Here is a 27,338-nt window from a genome sequence, read left to right as displayed (position 1 = left end):
TTGTCTTCATGTCCTCTTTTTCAAAAACATTATCTACCTAGCCACTGTAGAAATTGGAAAGCCAGACTCTATGAAATCCTGAAATCCAGACTCTATGAAAGCTTGGTTTGATCTTCTATTTCCAGCAAAAATGAAGATAATCCACCAACTTGTTCTAATCTGGCAGAGTGGCTGAGATAATGACACATCTAGATATATGGTATACTGAGGAAGGGCTGCCGTATGCATTGACAAGCATCATTGTAAAGTGTATTACAAGCACATAAAAGTCATCTACGGTGATGTGCAATGTCGATATTAGCAAAAAAAGGTCAGAGATAGAACTATGTCTTTGTAACTACACTGTCAACTGAGCCATAGTCTCTATGGCATAGAAGACATATGGGTCTCACTGCACAATGGGAAACTGCACGAGAATCCCATATACCTGCCATCACAATTCATTAAAAAGGTTGTGTGTCATATCAAGGATGTACCTACATCTTCATAAAGTTATATGGCATAGGCTCTTGGCTATTCTATTTTTCTTCATTTCCAGATTCCTTTATCTTGAATAGTAATATGCCTTGAATATTCCTTATGCAGCAATCCCAAATCTGAAACGCTCAGAAATCCAAAACTGTCCATCTAGGTGGCTGAGATAGTGATATGTTTGCTTTCTGATAGTTCAGTGTATTGTGTTTCATACACAAACATATATATGTGTGTGTATATTATTGCAACTGTCACTCAGAGGACCTTTTCACCAGCCGGCCCAAGACGTGAAATGACCACCTGGAAAAGAAAACTGAAAACTAAACAATCTGTCAGAATTTAAGACCCAACTGAAGATCTATTTCTTCTGGCAGGCCTACCCAGTCAGTTTTTAAATCACATTCTGTGTTTATGGTGTTTGTTTAACATTTGTCTCAGTTATTTTAACATGCATTTTTAATACATGCTTATATGGTTACATTTTAACTATATTTTAATTTGTGATTTTATTGATGGGTTGTTGTAGGTTTTTTTCGGGCTATATGGTCATGGTCTAGAGGCATTCTCTCCTGACGTTTTGCCTGCATCTATGGCAAGCATCCTCAGAGGTTGTGAGGTCTGTTGGAACTAGGAAAAAAGGTTTATATATCTGTGGAATGACCAGGGTGAGACCAAGGACTCTTGTCTGCTGGAGCTAGGTGTGAATGTTTCAACTGACCACCTTGATTAGCATATAATTGCCTGATTTTATTGATGTTTCTATGTTGTGCCCTGCTGCAAACCAAAAGGAGAAGCATGTAATAAATAATTACATTATTATTATTATTACTATTATTACTATTATTATTATATAAAATTATCTTCAGGTTATGTGTGTAAGGTATACCTGGAATATAAATAAATTTCATGTTTACTTGAGTCTCATCTCTAAGATATTTCATTATGTATATGTAAATATTCCAAAATCTGGAGGAAAAAAACCCCAAAACCCTCAACACTTCTGGTCCTCCACCTGCACAACCTTCTTCAATATGTCCTCATTAAGGGGGGGGGGGTGATATATTCCAGGGCAAACTCTACACATCCTCTTAAATATCGATCTCTATCTTGAAGTCAGCTCCCATGTTTCAGGGACCAGGAAATATTTCAATAGCATAGTCTCCTAGGCAACAACTTTTCAAAAAGCATGACTTTGAATAAAAGGTTTCTGGTACCAACCCACACACAATGACTTCCTGACCTGTTTCTTTTTAATGATTTGCAAATAACCCTGGGGCAGGACCTCACTGAATGCTGTAATTCCAAAGTCTGTAGCAGACAAGAAGGGGGGGAAAGCTCACATAATCGGAGCCAGCACCACAAGCATCAAGATTTGAAAACGAGGGGGGAAATAGCAGTTTCTTTTTCAGGGATATCAATGATGTGAGAGAGGAGAAAAGAAGGAAACACAGAACATACATGGCACCCAAAACCTCCAGACAGGCATCACATTTCACTTATTTAAAAGCTGCCTGGCATTTAAAAAAAAATCAAAATATTTGTTTTTTCTGCAGGTAAATTTTATTTTCATTGACAATTCTTTTTTTAAAAAAATCTAGGAGAATTTTAGAAATCCATCACGTCATTCATTTTAGGAGAGGAAACAATTATTGCCTGGAATCTTATTAGTGGTTTTAATTCCTACATACATCACTCTGAAAATTCCTATTCTGATATCATAATAATCATGAAGCCAAGGAAGCTGTCCTAACCCTAAACCTGTGTCTGTGCTCAGTAATGGACTGGTTGAGGGCAAACAAATAGAAACTTAATCCAGGCAAGACAGAGGTACTCCTGGTCGGTTGAAAGGCAGATCAGGGAATAGCTATCCAATCTGTGCTGGGTGGGGTTACGTTCCCCCTAAAGACACAGTTGTGCACTTTGGGGTCCTCCTGGACTCAGGACTGAACCTGGAAGCCCAGGTATCTGCGGTGGCCAGGTGTGACTTTGCACAACTAAAACTTGTGTGTCAACTGTGCCCATTTCTTGAGAAGATCTAGCCACAGTGGTACATGCCTTAATTACATCCCATCTGGACTACTGTAACATGCTCAACATGGGGCTGCCCCTGAAGAGTACTCAGAAACTTCAGCTGGTCCAAAGAGCTGCAGCTAGGTTGCTAAGTGGGGTTGGATACAGAAAGCGGACAATCCTCTTATTCCAGAAGCTCCACTGGCTGCTAGTTTTTCCGGGCCCAAATCCAAAGTGCTGGTTGTTGTTGTTGTTGTTGTTGTTGTTGTTATTATTATTATTATTATACTAAATTTATACCCCACCCTTCTCACTCCAGTGGGGGACTCAGGGTGGCTTACAATCCATGGCATACAATGCCACATTACACATATAATAATAAACATAACATATTAATTTAAACAATTAACATATCAATTTAAACGTACAATAATAAGTATGAGATAATAACTGTGACTTTTTAAGCCCTAGACAGTTCAGGTCCAGGCTACTTGGATGACCGCATCCCCTTGCATGAATCTGCCTGGGACCTGAGACCTTCAGGAGAGGTCCTTCTCTTGGACCCACCTCCATCTCAAGCCTGGTTGGTGGGAATGAGAGACTGGGCCTTCCTTCTCAGTGGCTGCCCCTCGACTCTGAAACTCTCTTCTTCCCAGGGAAGTCAGAATGGCCCCCTCCCTGGTGTCCTTTCAGCGGCAGACTAAAAACTTTTTTATTCAGGCAGGCTTTTTATTCAGACAGGCTATTTTTTTAAATGAAGCTTTTTAAGATCAAGTCAGGGGTGCTGTGGTTTTTAGCTTTGATTATATTTTAATGGATTTTAACTGTGAATTTTCAATACTGTTATATTTAATTCTGTTTTAATGTTAACGTATTTGTATATTTTAAATTATGTGGTTAAATTTTAATTGTAAGTAGCTTTGAGTCTCCTTCGGGAGAGATAAAGCAGGATATAAATAACAATAACAACAACAACAACATTATATTTTGCTGTCTGGTCCAAATCACATATAACTTTCCCTTTGGCTCCTCTACCACATAGATCCCACCAACCTGCAGAATATCCTTCTTTGTCATCTCTTTCTGCCAAGTTGCATATCCAGAAGTCCAAGAGGGAGAAGGGGCAAATGGAACCTCGCAGCACTTTTAAGGTTAAATAGCTTTTATTTAAGCATGTGCATTTGTTAATACTTCCGTAGATATTAAAATCTCAGGTTAAAAATTATATTTATACTGTTGTGGAAGTGGAACAATATGTAATAGGATTCAGAAAGATCCAATTTCTCTTGTCTTAATTTTTTTAATTAGGTTGTATAAGAGGATTATGCTGTTTCACAATCACATTACAGGTATAAACAGCAAAAGAGACAATAAGAATTTTTGCCATAGACACTCAAAACGTTCTGGTAGAGCCTGCCTTCTTACCCTTTTCTTAAAAAGTTTGAGGACCCCTGTCCTACATAGTATGGCAAACAACAGCAGTAATTTCTGGGTTCCAAGCAATTGCTTCTAAAACTCATCTACTCACTTTTAGCTCAGCTATGAAGTTTGGAAATATGATTAATCTTGATTTGTAGAAACCAAAAAGAAAAATATTCCTTTTGGTTTTGGTTTGAATTTCCACATTTTAGAAGGGGTTTGGAACATGCATGCTTCCTGAGGTTGTTAAACTACAACTCCTATGATAACCCCATCATTGGTTATATGTTACCAATGGGATGGGAGTACAACACAACAACATCTAAAGACCATATATTGACTACTCTTAGAGTCATAGACTTGGAAGAGACCTCGTGGGCTATCCAGTCCAACCCCCTGCCAGGAAGCAAGAAAATCTCATTCAAAGCACCCCTGGCAGGGCCTTAAGGTCTGCCAGGGAGGCACTTCTCATGGTCCCACCTTTGCCACTAGCATGGCCTTCTCGGTGGTGGGCCCCTGGTTCTGAAATGCCCTCCCCATGGAAATCACTGGCTTTCACTTTATCAATTTCCATGAAGGAACTGAAAACATGGTTGTGGAGACAGGCTTTTGTTTTATATGCTTAGCTTTCACATAATTTTATACTGATTGTGACATTTTTGAGTTACATTCCATCTTATTTATTATGGCTTGTTTTATATTTGGTGATTTAAATGGTTTGATTTGTTATGTGTTTTATTTATGTTCTTGTTTTATTGTAAGCTGCTCTGAGTCCCTTTGGGAGATGGGACGGGATATAAATCAAGCTTCATTTATCCATCATAGTAAACAGAAGCAAAACTATAGTGATAATTCATGAAAACATGTTGTTAGTTTGAGATTACAGATCAGAACTTTTCAAACTTTTCCAGACTTTTTCTGTACTATGATCTTTCCAAACTTTTCATGTTGTTGACATGCTTTTTTTAGACATGCATCATTTCTCAGCACAGTAAATTCACTTTTAATGGCAAACTGGAGGTTAAACCAATCCCTTATAAAAGATACATACATAAATTATAATAGTGAAATGTGTTGGGACACAACATATTGTGAAAATCTTTCACTTATATATTTTTAAAATATATATGATTTGTTACTTATTTCACATAGACTCATAGGTCTTTTGTTATATTCATGGGCCACACCTACAGTTTGGAAAGATGTTACAGATGATAAAATTCTTATACAAACTTATCTTAGTAATTAGCATAACAGCAGCCTATATTCCAAAACTGAAATAAGAAAATGCTCAATTATAATATAAATTAATCTGCGAAAATAATAGCAGTGCAATCCTGAGAAGCCAAGGTGGCCAACAGCCAATTGAGCTGACTCTCGTCTGTTGAAGTCTTGCTGGACTCAAACTCTCCACTAGCTGAAAAGTCCCAGAAATAACTTAGAAATACCCTTGCTATTGCCTACATGTGTGCCAGGATTGTGTCTGCTTCTGGAGTGGAAGATATTTGGATCTGTTATTACTTACCCCTTCTCCACCCACCCTTTTGGCACTAATACCGACAGATGATAGCCAGCAAAACACTTCTGCTGGCAGGCTTCACTGGCAACAAATATCGGAGATGAGCCTGCAGACAAGGGTCCTGTTGGCAGAAGGGTGTTTCTGCTGGCAGAAGGTACTTGTGTTTCATCCTAACCTCCTACATCTGGGATGCATCCATGTGTACAATAACCAGCATGTACACTCCAGAAGCATTATCCCTTTCTCTAACATAAAAAGTAGCAAGTATGATCTAAAGCAGACATGGACAAACTTCGAGTCCCCAGGTGTTTTGGACTTCAACTCCCACAATTCTTAACAGCCTACCAAAACACCTGGAAGTCCAAAGTTTGCCTATGCCTGACCTAAAGCCAGCACAACAGTAGCAGAAACAGTGAAACTTCCATCCGTGTTTCCGTCTATTGTTGTTGAATATTTTCAATTCACTTCTGACTCTAAGGTGAAGCTATCACAGAGTTTTCTGGGATTGAGAGCATGTGGCTTGCCCAGTATCACCCAGTGGGTTTTCATGGCCAAGAGGAAATTTTTATCCAAGTCTCCATAGTCACACACCAACATTCATGGAATCATAGAGTAAGAAGAGACTCTAAAGGCTATGCAATCCAACCCATGCCATGCAGGAACACACAATCCAAGCATTCCCAACAGATAGCCAACCAGCTTCTGTATAAAAACCTCAGGAAAAGGAGACTCTGTCACACTCCTGAGGTAGCATAGTCCACTGTCGAACAGCTCTTACTATCAGGAAGTTTTTTCCCCTAATGTTTAGGAAGGATCTCTTTTCCTTCAATATGAATCCATTGCTATGTGCCTTGGTCTCTAGAGCTTGTCCCCTCCATAATATGACATCTTTCAAAATATTTAAACATGGCTATCATATCCCCTCCCAACCTTTTCTTTTCCAATCTAAACATATCTAGCTCCCTAAGTCACTTCTCACAGGACTTGTGTTGGAAATTACAGCCTTCTTCTAGCCTCCTCTAGTAATTTGTGTATCTATAATCTTGTTGCTTACTTATTCTATGTATGTTATGATATGCAGCTTTCTTTCCTTGCTCTGTTTTTTCCTGTGAAGTTGTGGGAGGGCCTGCAGACCACATGATCCGCTCCGAGACGAGCACAGAGCACAGGCTTCTTTAGACTTTGGAACTGCTCAGATCGCAGACATGCAAACACTTGCCTGTTGTTTATTGTAAGAGAGATGTTCTGACCGGATGACACAAAAACTATCCCAAACATATCTGTAACAGATGATAAGTTGTGCACCTGGGTATGCTGAATATATGGAGATCGTGAGTAAACCAAACATGTTATTTTTACCAAAGCCTACTTTATTTTGTCTCATGAGTGCATAATATAAAACATAAAGCATAATATAGGAGAGTAGATATATTTTGGGCACTGGAAAACACTTCTGAAGAACTGCTATTTTATGCACTGGCATATTCTGTTTCTTAACAGATCAGAGACAATAGGTTACTCAGTCTAACAACTGAAGTCAATTGCCTTGCATAATTACATTTGGTTGTATACCACTTGAGAAGATTCTACTCAGATGGGGTTTTGGCTCTTCTCTAAAAGGTTATGATCTCTAAAAGGTCATGCTTTTCTAAAACTTGACTTCTATTTTGGTCGCCCTTCTCTGGACATTTTCTAACTTGTCAGTATCCTTCTTGAACTAACTTGTCAATACGGTTCTATTGAAATGATCAAGGTTTATATTTTTGGAGTAGGTGAACGCTGTGAACAAAATAAAGCTGGTAATTTTAAATCCAATACTCCACACAAACATGTTACTGAATCTTATAGAAAATGGAAAAAGGGGGGAAAAAAACACTGGCCCACGGTTCTAAATACAATAAAATCTTGATTGCTTCTAAATGTGTGTGAAATTGCTAGACAAAGCTATAATAATAATAATAATAATAATAATAATACTTTATTTGTACCCCGCTACCATCTCCCCAAGGGACTTGGTGCAGCTTCCATGAGGCCGAGTCCACAATACAACAATAAAAATAGCAACGGTAATACAAAACAATAAATAAACTCATAAACAGAAAATAAGCAATAAACATTAACAATAATATGACGACATTTACAAACCTATGGCTGGGCCAAATGTAATAATTAATTTTTTAAAAAATAATGCTGGGCATGACCAGGTGACATATAACTAGGATAGAAATTTTGGAGAGGGATGAAATGTGCAGACAATCCTAGATCATTAATAAAGTGCGTTTAGGGACATATTGCTGGGAGTTTCCTTATTCTGGGAAGGCACACTTATTCTGGGAAGGCACCGAGTTTTCAGGCTCCTCCTAATGCTATCTAAACTGGCACATAATACTGCATTATTTGACAGTGCAAATGGAGCCAAAACGAACAAAGAAGAAAAGACATTCCAACCAAATGCAACTGACTAGCCAAAAGTTCAAAAGAATCCATAATTATACTGGTAAGTAGAATAGAACAGAAAGTTGTCAATTAATAAGGTCGAAATCTTTTTTTCTTGTTGTACCGAATTATGAATATGGGAAGATAATAGGTAGAGTCTTTGCCTCCTTTTAAGAATCCAACTTGAGGCAGCTTTTTAAATAAATAAATAAATAAATCATGATCTTACCATAGTAACACTTAGATTCATCACTCTTCCAAGCTGATCAACGTAATAAACACTATCTTGATACCATGAATCCAGGTGTAAGTAGTTATACATCCCAAAGGCACGCATGTGGTCCAAGGTGTACTGGTCATCCCGAAGTTTCACTTCTGCTACCGCTACGGAGAACAAACAAGAATACAGGGACAACATAAGGGATTGTGTGTTAATTTTAAATTGAGTGATATTTAAATTGAGTACCATCATTTCTATTGACTGAGACTTTAACTAAGAAATGCTCTAAAAACTATAAGGTAATGTGTTCTACTTGATCTAAAACTTCATTCAAAGCACTTAAAGCACATACAAATACATTGAAGCTGATAAGTAAATAGATAACTAATACTAGGGTGCCACCTGCTGACTCTGGCACAAGTAACAGTTAGTAAATATGGCAGAGACTTTTCCCTATTGTCTTCTAGGGCATGTTTGCTTATCAATGAATAGTTACAGAACCTTATTATTAAAGATCTTTAGTGCTTTTCCATTTAGCAACAAGACATGCTATTTGGTCCATGGTCTTTTTACAGAGTAAAACCTAAGAAATTAGTGGAAATCTGTGGCCAAGTAAATTGAGTGACAACCCAAGATTATACTGTACATATTCATGTATAAGGGTGCATCTACACTGTAGGATTAATGCAATTTGAGACCAATTTAACTGCCATGACTCAATGTTATGAAATCCTGGGAGATGTGACTTGGTTAGGAACTAACATTTTAGCAAAAGAAAAGATGGCGCCTAGACATGAAGGGCTGTGCTAAAGCTTAGAGGAAGAAAATCTGAATCCAAGCTAATCCTCCACTACACATCCTCCCTTTCTAGCAAATCTGCACTGTATTTACTTGTATTTATTTATCTTGTGAGCCACCCCGAGTCCTTTCGGGGAGATGGGGCAGGATAGAAATAAATATTGTTGTTGTTGTTGTTGTTATGGCATTGCAAAAGTAAAAATCCCAAAATTCCATGGTATTGAGCCACATCACAGACATGTGCCTTTCACCTTAAGAACAGACAAGCATCCCGAGCTCTGAGGATGACCTGGGAAGGAATCCCACTGGAGCACTGCAGCGCACCCAAATACCTGGGAGTCACTCTGGACCGTGCTCTGACCTACAAGAAGCACTGCCTGAACATCAAGCAAAAAGCGGGTGCTAGAAACAATATCATACGAAAGCTGACTGGCACAACTTGGGGATCACAACCAGACACAGTGAAGACATCTGCCCTTGCGCTATGCTACTCTGCTGCTAAGTATGCATGTCCAGTGTGGAACACATCTCACCACGCTAAAACAGTGGATGTGGCTCTTAATGAGACATGCCGCATTATCACGGGGTGTCTGCGCCCTACACCACTGGAGAAATTACACTGTCTAGCTGGTATTGCACCCCTTGACATCCGTCGGGAAGTAGCAGCCAATAGTGAAAGGACCAAGGCAGAGGCATCTCCAGCTCATCCCTTCTTTGGGTATCAGCCAGCACGTCAACGACTTAAGTCAAATAGTTTCCTAAGATCTACAGAGACACTCGCTGGAACACCTCAGCAAGCGACAGTCCTAAAGTGGCAGGCTCAAACCCAAAACCTCAACCAATGGCTGATACCAAATGAGAGACTCCCCCCGGGCACACAGAAAACTGGGCGACTTAGAAGGCACTGAACAGATTGTGCTCTGGCAACACAAGATGCAGAGCCAACCTTCAGAAAAGGGGCTACAAAGTGGAATCCACAACATGCGAGTGTGGAGAAGAGCAAACCACTGACCACCTGCTGCAATGCAACCTGAGTCCTGCTACATGCACAATGGAGGACCTTCTTGCGGCAACACCAGAAGCACTCCAAGTGGCCAGATACTGGTCAAAGGATATTTAATCAACTACCAAGCTTGCAAATTTTGTGTTTTGTCTGTTTGTTTGTTTTGTTCTGTTAGAAATGTAATACAATTGTCTGGTTGCCCCAGACGAGATAAATAAATAAATAAATAAAAGTTAAAGTGGTGTCAAACTGAATTAATTCTAGTGTAGATGAACCCTTATACATTAATATGTACAATATAATCTAGGGATGTCACTCAAGTGTAGATGCACCCCTTGCTGCACCAATGCATACTTTTCCTTGTAAGACATCCTTGACACTGCCATATAAAATTCACATTATCTGCTTTGATAAACTATATTATATGGCAGTTTAGAAGAGGCTGGATCTATACTGCCCTATATCCCAGGATCTGATTCCAGATTATCTGCTTTGAACTGGATTATACGAGTCGAATAGTACAGTTCAAAGCGGATAATCTGGATTTTATATGGCAAGGCCTAAATCATCCTTCAGAGCGGAACATTAATGATTGTAAAATAAAAACTATTCATCGCTTTACAGTGACACCCTGTGGATTAAACCTGTCATGGATTATAAACATAGGGAATACTAAAGTTGCACTATCACTGCATTATATGTTCAGCATAGACTCATACAGTATAATGCACTTGAACTGTACTATATGAGTAGTGTACACTGACCAGTTTCAAACTGCATTATTTACAATATTATTATTTGAAACACAGCAAGATGAGTCCACAGCAAACAAAATCACTCTGCTGGCTGTTGTATTGGATCACAAGTCGACACTTCCCAAGTGTCTAGGACTGTGTGATGTATTGGCGAGTAATGTGTGCAGATCCCAGTAAGGTGGTCTTTTGCAGCTGGCAGGTGGTAATTTTGTCAGCGCTGATTGTGTTTAAGTGCAGGCCAAGGTCCTTAGGCACTGCACCCAGTGTGCCGATCACCACTGGAACCACCAAGACTGGCTTGTGCCAGAGTCTTTGCAGTTCAATCTTTAAATCCTCATATCGTGTCAGATTATTATTATAATTATTATTATTATTGGAGCCCCTGGTGGCAGTGGGTTAAACTTTTGTGCCGGCAGGACCAAAGACTGACAGGTCGTAGGTTCGAATCCGGGGAGAGTGTGGATGAGCTCCCTCTGTCAGCTCCAGCTCCCCATGTGGGGACATGAGAGAAGCCTCCCATAAGGATGATAAAACATAAAAACACCTGGGCGTTCCCTGGGCAACGTCTTTACAGACGACCAATTCTCTCACACCAGAAGCGACTTGCAGTTTCGCAAGTCGCTTCTGACACGAAATAATAATAATTATTATTATTATTATTTACTACACTTATCTCCTGCTCTTCTCATCCTGAATGGGACTCAGGGCGGCCTACATGAGCGGTATTATTTTATGCCCAAACAACAACAACAATTAAACAATAATTTAAAACAACATTAAAACAACCTATGTAAACATTAGACAACTATTGTGCATCGATCCAAAGTCAGATCATCCTATTCATCAATCCAAAGGCAATTCCAACTATGTTTTCATTCGGTCAGTCGTCTCCGACTCTTCGTGACCTCATGGACCAGCCCACGCCAGAGCTCCCTGTCGGCCGTCACCACCCCCAGCTCCTTCAAGGTCAGTCCAGTCACTTCAAGGATGCCATCCATCCATCTTGCCCTTGGTCGGCCCCTCTTCCTTTTACCTTCCACCTTCCCCAGCATAATTGTCTTCTCTAGGCTTTGCTGTCTCCTCATGATGTGGCCAAAGTACTTCAACTTTGTCTCTAGTATCTTTCCCTCCAGTGAGCAGTCAGGCTTTATTTCCTGGAGGATGGACTGGTTGGATCTTCTCGCAGTCCAAGGCACTCTCAGAACTTTCCTCCAACACCACAGCTCAAAAGCATCGATCTTCCTTCGCTCAGCCTTCCCTAAGGTCCAGCTCTCACATCCGTAGGTTACTACAGGGAATACCATGGCTTTGACTAGGCGGATCTTTGTTGCCAGTCTGATGTCTCTACTCTTCACTATTTTATCGAGACTGGACATTGCTCTCCTCCCAAGAAGTAAGCGTCTTCTGATTTCCTGGCTACAGTCTGCATCTGCAGTAATATTTGTGCCTAGAAATACAAAGTCTGTCACGGCCTCCACATTTTCTCCCTCTATTTTCCAGTTGTCAACCATTCTTGTTGCCAGAATCTTGGTTTTTTTGATGTTTAGCTGCAACCCAGCTTTTGCGCTTTCTTCTTTCACCTTGATTAGAAGACTCCTCAGCTCCTCCTCGCTTTCGGCCATCAGGGTGGTATCATCTGCATATCTGAGGTTGTTAATGTTTCTTCCAGCAATTTTCACCCCAGCTTTGCATTCAACAAGCCCCGCACATCGCATGATGTGTTCTGCATACAAGTTAAAAAGGTTGGGTGAGAGTATGAAGCCTTGCCGTACGCCTTTCCCAATCTTGAACCAGTCTGTTGTTCCGTGGTCAGTTCTGACTGTTGCTACTTGGTCCTTGTACAGATTCCTCAGGAGAGAGACAAGGTGGCTTGGGATGCCCATCGCACCAAGAACTTGCCACAGTTTATTATGATCCACACAGTCAAAGGCTTTAGAATAGTCAATGAAGCAGAAGTAGATGTTTTTCTGAAACTCCCTGCCTTTCTCCATTATCCAGCGGGTATTGGCAATCTGGTCTCTCGTTCCTCTGCCTTTTCTAAACCCAGCTTGTACATCTGGCAACTCTCGCTCCATGTATTGCTGGAGTCTTCCTTGCAGGATCTTGAGCATTACCTTACTGGCATGAGAAATAAGGGCCACTGTACGGAAGTTGGAGCAGTCTTTCGCATTTCCCTTTTTTGGTACGGGGATATAAGTTGATTTTTTCCACTCTGATGGCCATTCTTGTGTTTTCCATATTTGCTGGCATATGGCATGCATCACTTCCAACTATATTGCACCCATAATTATGCTGGCCGAAATGATCCCAAAGACAAGGTTTCACTCTTTTGCAAAATGACAGCAGGGAAGGGGCCAATCAAATGCCACTAGGGAGGGAGTTTCACAGCTTGAGGGGCCACCACTGAGAAGGTCCTGTCTCTTGTCCCCACCAGTCGCACCTGCAAAGGTGATGAGACCGAGAGCAGATCTTAACCTCCTTGTTGGTTCAGAGAGGGAGATACGTTTGGACAGGTAATTTGGGCCGGGGCCATTGAGGGCTTTATAGGGCAAAGCCAGTACTTTGAACTGTGCTTTGTAGGAAACTGGCAGCAAACATTATATAGCTGTGTAGATGGGGGCCACAGACAATCCTAACGCTTGTAATATGGCTCTCCCTGTTTAGATATTACTTTTACTTAATTCAGTGTTTCTCAATTTGGGGGTTGGGACCCCGGGGGGGGGGGGGGTCATGAAGGGGTTCCAGTAGGGTTGCCAAAGACCATCAGAAAACACATTTTCTGTTGGTCATGGGGGTTCAGTGTTGGAAGTTTGGCCCAATTCTATTGGTGGGGTTCAAAATACTCTTTGATTGTAGGTGAACTATAAATCCCAGCAACTACAATTTCCAAATGTCAAAGTCTATTTTCCCCAAACTCCACCAGTGTTCACATTTGGGCATATTGAGTATTTGAACAAAGTTTGGTCCAGATTCATCATTGTTTGAGTCCACAGTGCTCTCTGGATGTAGATGAACTACAACTCCCAAAACTCAAGGAAGTTGTAGTTCACCAACTTGGGTCATGGGAGTTCTGTGTGCCAAGTTTGGTTCAATCCCATCGTTGGTGGAGTTCAGAATGCTCTTTGATTCTAGGTGAACTATAAATCCCAGCAACTACAACTTTCAAATGACAAGATCAACCCCATGGATGTGTCGCTGTCTATACCAGCCATGGGCAAACTTGGGCCCTCCAGGTGTTTTGGACTTCAACTCCCACAATTCCTAACAGCCTACCGGCTGTTAGGAATTGTAGGAGTTAAAGTCCAAAACACCTGGAGGCCCCAAGTTTGCCCATTCCTGCTTTGGATCATACCTGACACTACTTTAACTATAGAATCCTGGATATCCCTTTTTTGCCAGCCCCTTTTTTAAACAGAGTCTGGCTGGCCATCTGTCGGGAGGGCTTTGATTGTGTCTTCCCGCCTGGCCAGTCTCTGGTGCTGAGATCCACTTACGGGAGTCCAGGGCGACTTGGTAAGAGGCCAGCGGCTCCAGAGACAGCTTGTAGCCCTCGAACTTGGGGTCCAAGAGGGGGCGCTTGACCCGCAGGGAGCAATTGGCCGCCGCTTTGTCCTCCATCGCTTCTTTCTTCTCCTATTAGAGGCCCAGGGAAGCCAGGACGCCTCTTCCAGCCCGCAGAGGCTTCTAGGTAGAAGAGTGCGAGCAAAGCGTTCTGGGAAGTGTAGTTTTTTGAGTGACTGCTGCTCAAGAACTACATCCGGGCCACTGAGTGGGCAACTTCTGCGTTTTGGCTGTTCTCATTCAAAGACTTGTTTATGAGGAATCCCTGAAGCACATCCACAGGGGATTAAAAGCCCATTTATTTGCCCACCTCAATAGCATTAATTAATTTTACTAATTAATTAATTACTAATTATTAATTAATTAGCAAGTTTTTGATTAGTTGATTCATAATATAACTTATTTATACATTCCATTTATTTGCACCCACCTCCAATAGCCTTAATTAATGTTACTAATTACTAATTAATTACTAATTAATTAATTCTTTATTAGTGGATTCATAATATAACTTATTTATAAATTCCATTTATTTGCCCCCGCCTCCAATAGTATCAATTTTACTAATTAATTATTAATTATACTAATTAATTACTAATTAATTAGTTCTTTCTTAGTTGATTCATAATATAACTTATTTATTCCATTTATTTGCCCCGCCTCCAATAGCCTTAATTAATTTTACTAATTAATAATTAGTTCTTTATTAATTGATTCATAATATAACTTATTTATAAATTCCATTTATTTGCCCCCGCCTCCAATAGCATTAATCAATTTTACTGACTAATGATTAATTACTAATTAATTAGTTCTTTATTAGTTGATTCATAATAGAATTTACTTATAAATCCCATTTATTTTCCCCGTCTCCAATAGTGTTGATTAATTTTACTAATTAATAATTAATTACTAATTAATTCGTTCTTTATTAGTTGATTCATAATATAACTTACTTATAAATCCTATTTATTTGCCACCACCCCAACAGCATTCATTATTTTCATTCATTAATATTAATAAGTTATCTATTATTAGTTGATTAACAATAAACTTAATTACAAATCCCATTTATTTGCCTCTGCCCCAGTAGCATCAATTTTACTCATCAATTAAATACGAATTAATTAATAAGTTCTTTATTATTGATTCATAATATAACTTAATTACAAATCCTATTTATTTGCCTACGCCACAATAGCATTGATTAATTTCACTCAATTAATTATTAATTAATAAGTTCTTTATTACTCGTTGATTCACAATATAACTAAATACAAATCCCATTTATTTGCCTCCATCCCAATAGCATTGATCAATTTTACTCAATTAATTATTAATTAATTAATACATTCTTTATTATTAGTTGATTGGCAATATAACTTAATTACGAATCCCATTTATTTGCCCCATCCCAATAACATTAATTAATGTTAGTTATTAATATTAATTAATTCTTTATTATTAGTTGATTCATAATATAACTTATTTATAAATCCCATTTATTTGCCCCTGCCCCAATAGCATTAATCAATTTTACTCATTAGTTACTATTTAATTAATTATTAGTTGATTCATAATATAACTGATTTATAAATCCCATTTATTTGCCCCATCCCATAGCATCAATTAATTTTGCTTATTAATTAATAATAATAATAATAATAATTATTATTATTATTTAGTTGATTCATTTTCTCCGTTTTAAATAAGACCCTATCCTAATATAGAACATCCAGGAGATAAGGGAGAGCTGCTTTGAGAATGCGGCCTTCTGGGACTTGTAGTTCATTTGAGACACTGGAGAACAAGGGGAGACGCAATAAAGGACTACGTTTCCCGTTCTGCTTTGCGAGGCATGAGGTCAGAACGTAGTGCGGTGGGCGGGACCCTCTTGGGCGTTTCTGCGGCTGCGCGGCGGGGAGTTGGAGGCGACTTTGGGAGGAAAGAGCCGGGAGGAAGCGAAGGGCCTCCGGGACAGGTACCTGCCTCTCTCTCACTCACTTTTTCCCATTCTCAGCTGTTTAATTGAGCTGGTCGGGGAGACCTCATTTTTAAAAGTCATAATGGTGCATCTACACCGTGAAATTAATGCAGTTTGACACCCCTTTGACTGCCAAGGCTCAGTGCTATGGAATTATGGGAGTTGTAGTTCCACAAGGGCTGTAGCCTTCTCTACCAAAGAGGGCTGAGGCCTCAGCAATCCCATGATTCCATAGCATTCAGCAAAAGCGGTTCAAGTGGTGTCAAACTTCTTAAATTCTACGGTGTAGACACACCTTCATAATTCTGATGTAGCATGAGTTCAGATTAATATAACTGCTCCTTCTTTAGGACATTTCTCAGAAAGTTTCTTTAAACATTAAATTTACTGTATATCAACATAGATACACATTCAAGTACCAAACAACATAAAGACATGAAAATGGGATATTAAATAACTAAATACTAAAATTGATATAATTGGGAAAGGCGTACAACACGGTTGCATACTCTCACCCAATGCTATGGAATTATGGGAGTTGTAGTTTCACAAGGGTTGCCCTTGAAAACGGCTCGGAAATTTCAGCTAGTTCAGCGGGCGGCAGCCAGGATGTTAACTGGGGCCCCTTACAGAGAGAGGTCAACCCTCCTGTTCAAGGAGCTCCATTGGCTGCCGTTCATTTTCCGGTCCCAATTCAAGGTGCAAGTGCTCACCTACAAAGCCCTAAACGGTTTGGGACCTGCCTACCTGCGTGACCAAACAAATACGAACCCGCACGCTCCCTTTGATCATCTGGAGAGGCCCTGCTCACGATCCCACCTGCGTCGCAGGCGCGTTTGGTGGGGACGAGGGACAGGGCCTTCTCTGTGGTGGCCCCCCGACTGGAACACCCTCCCCAAGGACATCAGACAAGCCCCAACGTTGGCTGTCTTTAGGAAGAGCTTGAAGACCTGGCTGTTCCAGTGTGCCTTTCCAGAATAGGAAACTCCTGGCATCAAGTCCCAAATGCACTTTGCTAGAGATTCAGGATTATCTGCACATTGCACCTACCACCAAATACCTCTACATATCACCTGTCAAGTTCAGAACTTTTAAAATTTTGTCCATTACATTTGGCCCGGCCTTTAGGTTTTAATTGCATCACGGTGTCATTGTTTTACTGTTTTATTGTTTTGCTTGATGTTTATTATTTGCTTATGAGTTTATTGTGTATTGTATGTTGTTGTTTGTCGGCGGCCTTGGCCTTTGTAAGCCGCATCCTTCGGGAGATTTTGCAGGGTATAAATAAAGTTAATAATAATAATAACCTATTCAACTTGTATGAATGCGATGTGTGGGGCTTGATGAATGCAAGGCTGGGGTAAAAATAGCTGGAAGAAACATTAACAACCTTAGATATGCAGATGATACCAATTTGATGGCAAGGAGGAGCTGAGGAGCTTTCTAATCAAGGTGAAAGAAGAAAGTGCAAAAGCTGGGTTGCAGCTAAATATATATATATAAGAAACAAGATTATGGCAACCAAACTGATTGATAACTGGCAAATAGAGGGAGAAAACATGGAGGCCGTGATAGACTTTGTCAAGAAATCGCGGCCAGGAAATCTGGAGACGCTTACTTCTTGGAAGGAGAGCAATGACCAATCTCGATAAAATAGTGAAGAGTAGAGACATCACACTGGCAACCAAAATCCACATAGTTAAAGCAGTGGTATTCCCCATAGTCACCTACGGATGTGAGAGATGGACTGAGTGAAGGAAGATAGACACTTTTGAACTGTGGTGTTGGAGGAAAGTTCTGAGAGTGCCTTGGACCGCAAGAAGATCCAACCAGTCCATATTTCAGGAAATAAAGCCCGAGGCTTTGGTAGTGTTCTTTCCAACGTAGTGCAATTGATTTTTTTGTCCTTCAGAAGTTTGGTTCCATCTGATGAGTGTACAGGCTGTATGCCATGGTTTCTTGGTCCATAGATGACCTTTGTGGCTTTGAAAAATCCCTGAGCATCATGGGTATCTGGAAGGAAAAAGGAAGAGGGGCCGACCAAGGACAAGATGGATGGATGGTATCCTTGAAGTGGCTGGCTTGACCTTGAAGGAGCTGGGGGTGGTGACCGCTGACAGGGAACTCTGGCATGGGCTGGTCCATGAGGTCACAAGAAGTTGGAGGCAACTGAACGAATGAACAACAAAAAATGATAATTAAATATTTTCCTAAGCCTTCCAGACAGCATTGGATAATAAAGAGAAAAAGAGAAAAAGAGGTTTGATTTTATAAAAATGTTTACTTTGCAGCGATGCAGGTTGAGTATCCCTTATCCAAAATATATTTTTAAAAACAATATCCACAATGAGATATTGATGAGACACAAGTCTAAATATGAAATTAAAACTGAAATGTGTACCTAAAATGTCTCTGCATATTAGGTACATATGCAGCTAATAGTTGCTTTGTATATGCCGCTAATAGTTGCTTTGTGCTAACTGCATCTTCAGCCCAAGAGTGCATCTGCATTGTTGAATTAATGCAGTTTATTTATTATTTATGTATTTACGTTATTTCTACTCCACCTTTCTTGAACCCAAAGGTGACTCAAGGTGGCTTTACTACATAGGCAGCTGTTTGATGCCATTAAAACAATGTAAAATTATAATAAACATTTAAAATAGAATTATAAAGTACATACATTCAAACCTTTAAAAACATATAAACCACTACCTTCACTATTAGCCTAGTTGTCCAAAAACATCATCTAAGCCATTCCAATATTCGATTTCACATAGTTCCAAAGGCTTGTTCAAAAACTCATGTTTTCACATTTCTGCGGAAGGTCTGGGGTGAGGGGGCTGATCTAATATCCCTAGGGAGGGAGCTCCACAGCCAAGGGGCCACCACTGAAAAGGCCGCATCTCTCATCCCCGCCAGTTGTACCTGAGGAAGAAGGTGGGACTGAGAGCAAGGCCTCCCCAGATGATCTTAAACTCCTAGATGGTTCATAGGGTAAGCTGGGCCTGAACCGTTTAAGGCTTTAGAGTCTAAAGCCAACACTTTGAATTGTGCTCGGTAGCAAACCGGCAGCCAGCGGAGCTGGCATAACAAGGGAGTGGTATGCTCCTTGAACGCCGCTCCAGTGAGCAATCTGGCTGCCACCAGTTGGACCATTTGAAGCTTCCGAACAGTCTTCAAAGGCAACCCCATATAGAGCATGTTGCAGTAGTCTATACGGGATGTAACCAGAGTGTGGACTAAAGCTTGACACCATTTTAACTACCTTGACTTCATGCTGTGTAATTGCAGGCATTGTTGTTTTACAAGACCTCCTTTGCCAAAGGACCCATACAGACAGGCCCAATATCCCAGGATCTGACCCCAGATTTTCTGCTTAATAAATAATGATAGTTTATTTATAGACTGCCCTCTTTCCCCAAGTTTTACATACAAAAAGGCAAACATTCAATGCTGTGGCCAACAAAAATGCATAAATAAAAACAATCCAAATTAACACCAATAAACTTATATTGACAAAGGAAATAGAAATTTTAAAAATTTTAAAATATTAATAGTTAAGTAAAACATAATTACATAAAATTCCTTACTTGCTTCTTTACTTACTTTTACTTAATCTGGATTAAATGAGTCTGCACTGCCAGATAATCTAGGATAAACAGGAAATCTGGGACAAGATCCTGGGATATACGGCCTGCTGGAAGGGCCCAAAGAGTGCTGGTGACTCACCAGACTTCAACTCCCAGGACTCCATAACATTGATTCATGGCAGTTTAAAGTGGTATCAAACTGCATTAATTCTATAACGTAGATTCTTCCATTATCGTTATATTTATATAGACAAAATATCTATAAAGTACTGTTAAATATTTATTTACTATATTTGTATACCACCCCTCTCAGCCTGGAGGCAACTCAAGGCGGTTTAATAATTCCCTTGACTTTGGCCTGAGTTTCTGCTGCTGGGAATGTTCATAAATAACACTCAGAAGACAATACTGTTCTTAAGTCTAGCATATCCTCTAAATATCCTCTGCTGTTTTTCAGCCTCATTGCAAGCAATTTTAAATGTTATTAAATGTACTTTATACCATAGTTTTATACTATCTCTCTGGGATCCAAGATCTGTCTGAAAATAGTGCTGTTCAGTTGCTTTTTCAGCTATTTTATCAATCACACTCTTTTTCATGTTATTGAGAGTAATGTCACTCAGTTATTGGGTTTCATTTTTTCATATCAGGAGCAACTTGAGAAACTGCAAGTTGCTTCTGGTGTGAGAGAATTGGCCGCATGCAAGAATGTCCCAGGGGACGTCCAGATGTTTGATGTTTTACCATCCTTGTGGGAGGCTTCTCTCATGTCCCTGCATGGGGAGCTGGAGCTGATAGAGGGAACACAACACACACTTCTTGGATTAGAACCGCTGTCCTATTGGTCAGCGGTCCTGCCGGCACAACGGTTTACGCATTGCGCCACTGGGGGTTCCTATGTCACTCAATTAAGGTGGGCTAATTTGAAAGTAGATGTGCCAAGAATTAGCATCACGTCAAACACAGGGAACAATGGTTCATGCTTGCAAAGTAATATAAATTGGTATAAATGTATGACCTCTCTATTCTGGCTTAGAAAATGTATTGTTGGTGGCATTTGAATCAACAACAGCTATTATTGTCCTTCTACTGGGCTCTTCGTGTAAGGCGGAAGAATAGTTTATTTTTATAGAGCTGGAAAAAACAAACAAACCAGTGAACAAAGCATTCAAAAAAGCTCAGAATCTATTCATACAACTCATGATATGAAAAATCAGATACAGGCCATCCAGCTGTTTATTATGGACTAATTATGTTGGATAGCCCCTCTTTATTTTTTTTTAAACAGGCTTATGACAAGCAAGCTTATATGTGTTCTCCCTGCTTGTTTTCCTTTTTTACATAGATTGTTTTTACTTGGACTTAGAAAAAAATGAACAAAGATGCACAAATGAGAGCAACTATTAACCAAAAGCTGATTGAAACAGGGGAACGAGAGCGGTAAGTACCATATATTCTAATTCCTATTCTAGCAACAGGAATATAAAGCATTATTTTCATCAAGGTTGGAAATACATGCCTAGCTTTCTGTGGGGATGGTTAGGGTAATGTTACAACAGACTTTGGTGGTTCAGAGCTTTCCACATCTCTGTAGTGCTCACTTCCTGTGAGTAAATCCCATTAAATTCAATGGGACAGAGTTCTGAATACACAAGTGCAAGTCAGTACTGTCAGTGACTACTCTGCTCACATAAAGTGTGCTTGCCATTACATCCTCAAAGATTACAGTTCCCGTCTACAGCCTACACTAATCCCAGTTGTCCCCCAGCACCCAGGAACAGTTTTGAGGGACAAAGGAGGAAGCACCACGTGTGAACTATTAACACATGAAAAGTTAACAATCCAAAACAGGACCTTCTGTAAATATTCACAATGATTTACCCAGAGGAGTTCTTTTTCTTCACTTTCTCTTTTAAGCTTCCCAGATCTGGTCAGGCACACCTCTTCCTGTGAAATAATGGGTATATAAATCTGAGTCATGGAATCTGCAACCCTCCAGGTGTTGATCAACTACATATTATTTACACTGGGACACAATAGTTATTAGGAGTCCAAAACACCTAGAGGACCACAGATTCTTTACTCTCTGCAGCTTTAGAATTGAAGAATGAGCTTGCAGTTGCTTTTAGAATACAGCGGAAACATCAGGAGTAGAACCCATTTATAGTCAGGATTTCCATTTTCTGTTTGTTAAATTTATATCCTGCCCACTTTGAAAACATTCAAGAGGTTGCACTTAAGTGTGTCTGTCCAGCTGTGTTAAGGGCCCAAGTGTTAGGTGATCTAAGCAAGAAGTATGCAATAACTTAACATTTATTGCCAAATCAACCTGCAAGAAGTATAGCAGTGATTACAGTGCTAGGACCAAAGAAGCATTAGGTTGAAGCATTATTTTAGCATGAGCTTCATGAATTACTACCAATTTCCTGAGATGGAATGAATCATAATATTGCAGCCTTATGTGTGTGTATATATGGTCATGTTTGGGGTCAGAATGTTGTTGGGACACATAAAATGAAAAGTCGGGATCTCTCAGCTTAACATGTCTAACAGGGTAGTTGCAGGGACCTGTGGATGCAGCCATTACTTCCTTTAAAATATAAATTAAAAATCCTATTTTTATTTTTGCCTTGCCTCTTTTAATCACAAATTGCAAATAGCATATTAATTTGTCGAAATTAATATGCTAGTTCTAATTAATTACATTTTTCAAAAATAGATTTTGTTATTTTAATTGCTAAATGCCATTTCTATAGATTTTCAAGTATTGATTCTTCACGTTATTTTAATTCATTAGTTGGAATGATTTGAGAGTGGATTGGGTCCTTTTTCATTTAAAGTACTTTTATTTAATGATTTTGTAAGTAACACAATTAAAGATTGATGTTAACAAATGAAACAATTTACGGTCACGGAAGTAAATTAATGAAATGCTTCAGCATTAACACAGTGCTGCTAATACTTACTGACTTTGACTTCCTAATTACTAGAGTTTGATCTATGCTGGTTCTGCATCTCCAACATTTGTCTATGATAATCCCCCTTAGATATGGTAGCTTCTATTTCTATGGTTCTATAGTTAATTTCCCCATCAACTTCTGTTTATACCATGTTAACTGACTTCTGCAAATCTCTAATTCCATATCTTTTTACAGCCTTAAAGAATTACTGAGAGCCAAATTAATTGAATGTGGTTGGAAAGACCAGTTGAAGGCACACTGTAAAGGTAATTTTGAGCCTAATCTCCATTTCAAAAGTGATAGTGAATTTGTCAAACCAATATTTGTGGAATTGAATACTCAAATACATGATTTTTTAAAAAATAATGACAGACCAAGAATTGAATGCTCATTTTGCACAACCATTCTAGCCTCGGAAATTTCACAGGTGAGAACTGTGACATGTGGCTAAGGTTCATCAAAGTTTGGTCAAAATGGCAGAAATTTTTTGGGGAGAGAGGGAAGAAAACCCAAGCTAGGAGAGGTTTTAGCAGTTTCTTTTTGCCTGAGGTTATGATATCGCCCCCCTCTCGTTTTCTCTCTCAAGCTGAGCTTAATTGAGTGGACTTGGCACTTTCGAATTTTGAACACTTTGCAGAAACTGAATTAAGCTGACAATGAAGAGGAGAAGGAGAAGAGAGAAACCAGGACATTTTAAAAACAGCTGAAAAGGTGGAATGATAGAGAATTAATTTAGACTGGTCCTGTTAAATTAGGACAATTGAAGGGCATGCTGTTAATGCTGAAAAAGGAATGGAAATAGAAAGATGTTCTTGATTTGAATTTGAAGAATCTTTCATCCAGGAGGGGGATAACACTATACAGTGTATAATATTGAAATAAATATCCAGACTTCTTCTCAGTCCATGGAAAGTTGTGAAGACTGATAGGGTGTTATTTTCCATCTGTGTAAAAATCTGTGTTTGATTCTTTTGACTTTGCTTAGAGGTCATCAAGGAGAAGGGATTAGAACATGTCACAGTTGATGATTTGGTGGCAGAAATCACCCCAAAAGGCAGAGGTAAGGAAAATAACATTGACAAGCCTCGGATTCTTACTGATATAAATATGTTATTTATATCATAGACAAGTTAGGAAAAGTTACTTTTTAATTGCAGCTCCCCAAAACTTTCTAATAGTGTCGTCACTGACTGTCCTGGCTGAGGTGTAATGTGAGCTGTATTTCAAAAAAAGTAATTTTCCCAGACTTTGATTCTGACATTTCTTTAACCATAGGCCCTACTATATGGTATGCATGGGGTGCCTGACCCATATTCAATTTCTATTTTTCATTTACAATGGTTCTTGGGATAGTCTCTTTCATCTTGATACATTATTAAAATATGCCCATCAACAAAATTGCTAAGGAATATGAGTCTCCTGTTGGGAAAAGGGAAGAATATAAATAAATTAAAAGGAACTCTTATGAACATTATCATACAATATACAATTTTGTAAAAAAGAAAACTTACCTAAATGTTAAGAAAAATTAAATAATTAAAACAGTATATATTCACTGGCAACCATTTTCATGCAACAACTGTGAAGATGCGTCCTCAGTCATGTTGGAAGACAGGCATCCTGGTCAGTGGTAACCAAGTGATATTTGTGTTGATGTTTACAGAGATATAAGTTTATATTACTTCATTCATCCTTCAAAGTCCTGAAGGTGGTAAATATCTGCTCACCTTGACATTATCTACAGGACAATGGGAGTCATGGTTGAATTGGGAAGCCCCCTCCCTCTTGACCTTCAGGAAGCAAGTAAAAACATGGCTTTGGGACAAAGCTTTTGGACAATAGTGCTGTGAAATAAGTAAAGTAGACTTATGTGCAATAACAGGAATGGCCTTTGACTATGTCCTTAGATTACATGATTTTAAAATTGTGTTTAATGTTTTATTGATTTTAATTTGTTTTAATATACATGCCTATTTTCTATTGTCTATGGACAGCATCAAATTGCTGCCAATTGTAAGTCCACTCCGAGTCTCCTTTGGGATTCAGAAGAGCAGGATACAAATATAGTAAATAAATAAATAAATTTGAACCTAGATCTAATAATAATAGTAACAACAGCAATGACTTTATTTTTATATCCCACCGCCATCTCCCCAAAGGGATTCAGGGTGGCTTATAGACAGCACAAAGTGCCTAAAAACAAACATAAAAGTGAAGACAATAAAAATACAATAAAATAAAACACAAGCACATACAAAACATCAATTCAGACTCAAGCTGTGATCCTCTAACTGTGGTGGTAAATTCTGGGTACTATGATCAGGCTGCAAACATTGTAATAAAATAAATGCCACTTTAGTAATTTAGAGGACATGGGATTAAGTGGAGGATGTGTGACTACTACATAGAATAACTAGGGGTTAAATATGAGAGCTGGACCTTAGGGAAAGCTGAGCGAAGGAAGATCGATGCTTTTGAGCTGTGGTGCTGGAGGAAAGTTCTGAGAGTGCCTTGGACTGCGAGAAGATCCAGCCAGTCCATCCTCCAGGAAATAAAGCCCGGCTGCTCATTGTAGGGAAGGATACTAGAGACAAAGTTGAAGTACTTTGGCCACATCATGAGGAGACAGCAAAGCCTGGAGAAGACAATTATGCTGGGGAAGGTGGAAGGTAAAAGGAGGGGCCGACCAAGGGCAAGATGGATGGATGGCATCCTTGAAGTGACTGGACTGACCTTGAAGGAGCTGGGGGTGGTGACGGCCGACAGGGAGCTCTGGCGTGGGCTGGTCCATGAGGTCACGAAGAGTCGGAGACGACTGAATGAATGAACAGCAACAACAAATATTCTCAAAGGCTTGATTGAAGAGCCACGTCTTCAAGTCCCTACAAAAGGAGTACAGTGGGTGACCTGTGACCTGTTGTCACCTATCAGGTGTTCAACAGTTCTGCCTTTTTATATTTGCCATTCCAGGTAAGCAAAGAGGAGGTATCAAATATACACTAGGGTGTGTACATCTTTGTTATATTGGGAATGTTTGCCTGGCCATAGGTGTAGTCTTGGGGTCTCAAACTTTATTTTCTGGTGAATGTGTTCATGTGAAGATGCATTTCTCATACCTTTTCCTTGTCCTCCTCTTCCTCTCTTTCAGCCTTGGTGCCTGACAGTGTAAAGAAAGAGCTCCTACAAAGAATAAGAACATTCCTTGCTCAGCATGCTAGCCTTTGATTCTTTTGTTTGAGTCGTACCATATTCTGTTAAGTGAATTATGCCAGAAACTGGGACATCTATTCCATACTTTGGGGTTGAAGTTCACTTTTTTTTAATGTTTGATTACTGAAAGCATACTTTATTACATTGAGTTCTTAATCTTGGTATTTTAATAAAAATAATAATAACCAGAATTAACCTTTGGGATGTATTTTGGAAAGAAATCACATGTCTTGCCATTAAAAGGATGTTGTGCGTCTTAACACAGTTGGCATGTGTCTGTGTTTTTCCCCATCTCTTTTAAAGACACTCAAAACACGAGAGTACCTACTTAACCCTTGGGGTTTAATTACAAAACAGTCCAGTAGCAAAGCAAAAAGAAGGAAATGTATCTATGGGATATTCAGGAGGACAGAATGCTGGAGTAAAAGGGGGAAAATACTTTACATACCACTAATCTTAGAATCATAAAGTTAAAAGAGACTCCAAGGGCCATCCAGTCCAACCCCCTTCTGCCATGCAAGAAATTGTAGTCAAAGCACTCCCAACAGATGACCATCTAGTCTCTGCTTAAAAAACCTCCAAAGAAGGGGACTCCAAGGCAGCATAGTCCAGTGCTTTTCTCTGGATACGTTCCAGCTTGTCAATATATTTCTTGGATTGTGGTTCCCAGAACAGTCTTCCAAGTAGTGTCTGATCAAAACAGAATAGAGTGGGACTATATATTTTTTCATGTCAGGAGCGACTTGAGAAACTGCAAGTTGCTTCTGGTGTGAGAGAATTAGTCATCTGCAAGGATGTTACCCAGGAGATGCCCAGATGTTTGATGTTTTACTGTCCTTATGGGAGGCTTCTGTCATGTCCCCTCATGGGGAGCTGGAGCTGACAGAGGGAGCTCAGCCTGCTCTCCCTGGATTCAAATTGACCTATCAATCAGCAGTCCTGCCAACACAAGGGTTTAACCCATTGCGCCACTGTGGGCTCAGTGGGACTATGACTTCCCTTGATCTAGACATCTATACTATTAATGCAGCCCAAGACTGCATTGCCACATTGCAATATTGACTCGTGTTCAGCTTGCTCAATTCTGTCTACTTGCAACCTCTGACACTTTACCAATTAGTACTTTGGGTGAGGATGAACTTAAAGAGGCATGTCTACAGTAAAGCAATGAGATGTGGAGGGATGTGGAGTTGTCATGGTAATAGAAGCCAAATTAAGGTAATGCACCATGCAATTTGAACGATGCACCAAATTAATATTGCTGCTTTCACAATATGATCAGATTGGGAAATGACCTTAGAAATCAAATTTTCTTCTAGCATTCAAAGTCTGTCAACAGGTCTAGTCTGGGGGTGGGAATATTCAAGCATATTTAGCCATAAAAGCTGTACATTGA

General features: G+C 39.5%; 2 protein-coding genes across 2 annotated transcripts in view; one reads left to right on the top strand and one right to left on the bottom strand.

The window, feature by feature from the left end:
* NUDCD1 (NudC domain containing 1) overlaps positions 1–14,343 on the bottom strand; it is a 68,982-nt gene extending 54,639 nt beyond the window's left edge. Inside the window, exons 1-2 of the mRNA XM_067467330.1 lie at positions 14,129–14,343; positions 8,088–8,242 (exon numbers count right to left, since the gene is read on the bottom strand). Of these exons, the coding sequence (XP_067323431.1) occupies positions 8,088–8,242; positions 14,129–14,252 (279 nt within the window). The 5' untranslated portion in view covers positions 14,253–14,343. The remainder of the gene's footprint in view (positions 1–8,087; positions 8,243–14,128) is intronic.
* Positions 14,344–16,069: 1,726 nt separating this feature from the next.
* Positions 16,070–26,202, top strand: ENY2 (ENY2 transcription and export complex 2 subunit). The gene is made up of 5 exons (XM_060775781.2): positions 16,070–16,176; positions 21,118–21,212; positions 22,928–22,998; positions 23,718–23,792; positions 25,881–26,202. The coding sequence occupies exons 2-5, from the start codon at positions 21,145–21,147 to the stop codon at positions 25,955–25,957; spliced, it is 291 nt and encodes a 96-aa protein (XP_060631764.2). The 5' UTR covers positions 16,070–16,176; positions 21,118–21,144; the 3' UTR covers positions 25,958–26,202.
* Positions 26,203–27,338: the final 1,136 nt, after the last annotated feature.

The sequence above is a fragment of the Anolis sagrei genome, chromosome 4 (assembly GCF_037176765.1).
Source record: "Anolis sagrei isolate rAnoSag1 chromosome 4, rAnoSag1.mat, whole genome shotgun sequence".
NCBI lineage: Eukaryota > Metazoa > Chordata > Lepidosauria > Squamata > Dactyloidae > Anolis > Anolis sagrei.
The sequence above is the reverse complement of the archived record's forward strand: the minus strand, read 5'-3'. Positions and strand labels throughout refer to the sequence as shown.

Bases quoted from the DNA above. Each gene is read 5' to 3' on its own strand.
- ENY2 (XM_060775781.2), top strand. From the start codon at position 21,145: ATGAACAAAGATGCACAAATGAGAGCAACTATTAACCAAAAGCTGATT. The intron at 21,213-22,927 runs GTAAGTACCATA...ATCTTTTTACAG, and splicing joins GAAACAGGGGAACGAGAGCG to CCTTAAAGAATTACTGAGAG. The intron at 22,999-23,717 runs GTAATTTTGAGC...GACTTTGCTTAG, and splicing joins GTTGAAGGCACACTGTAAAG to AGGTCATCAAGGAGAAGGGA.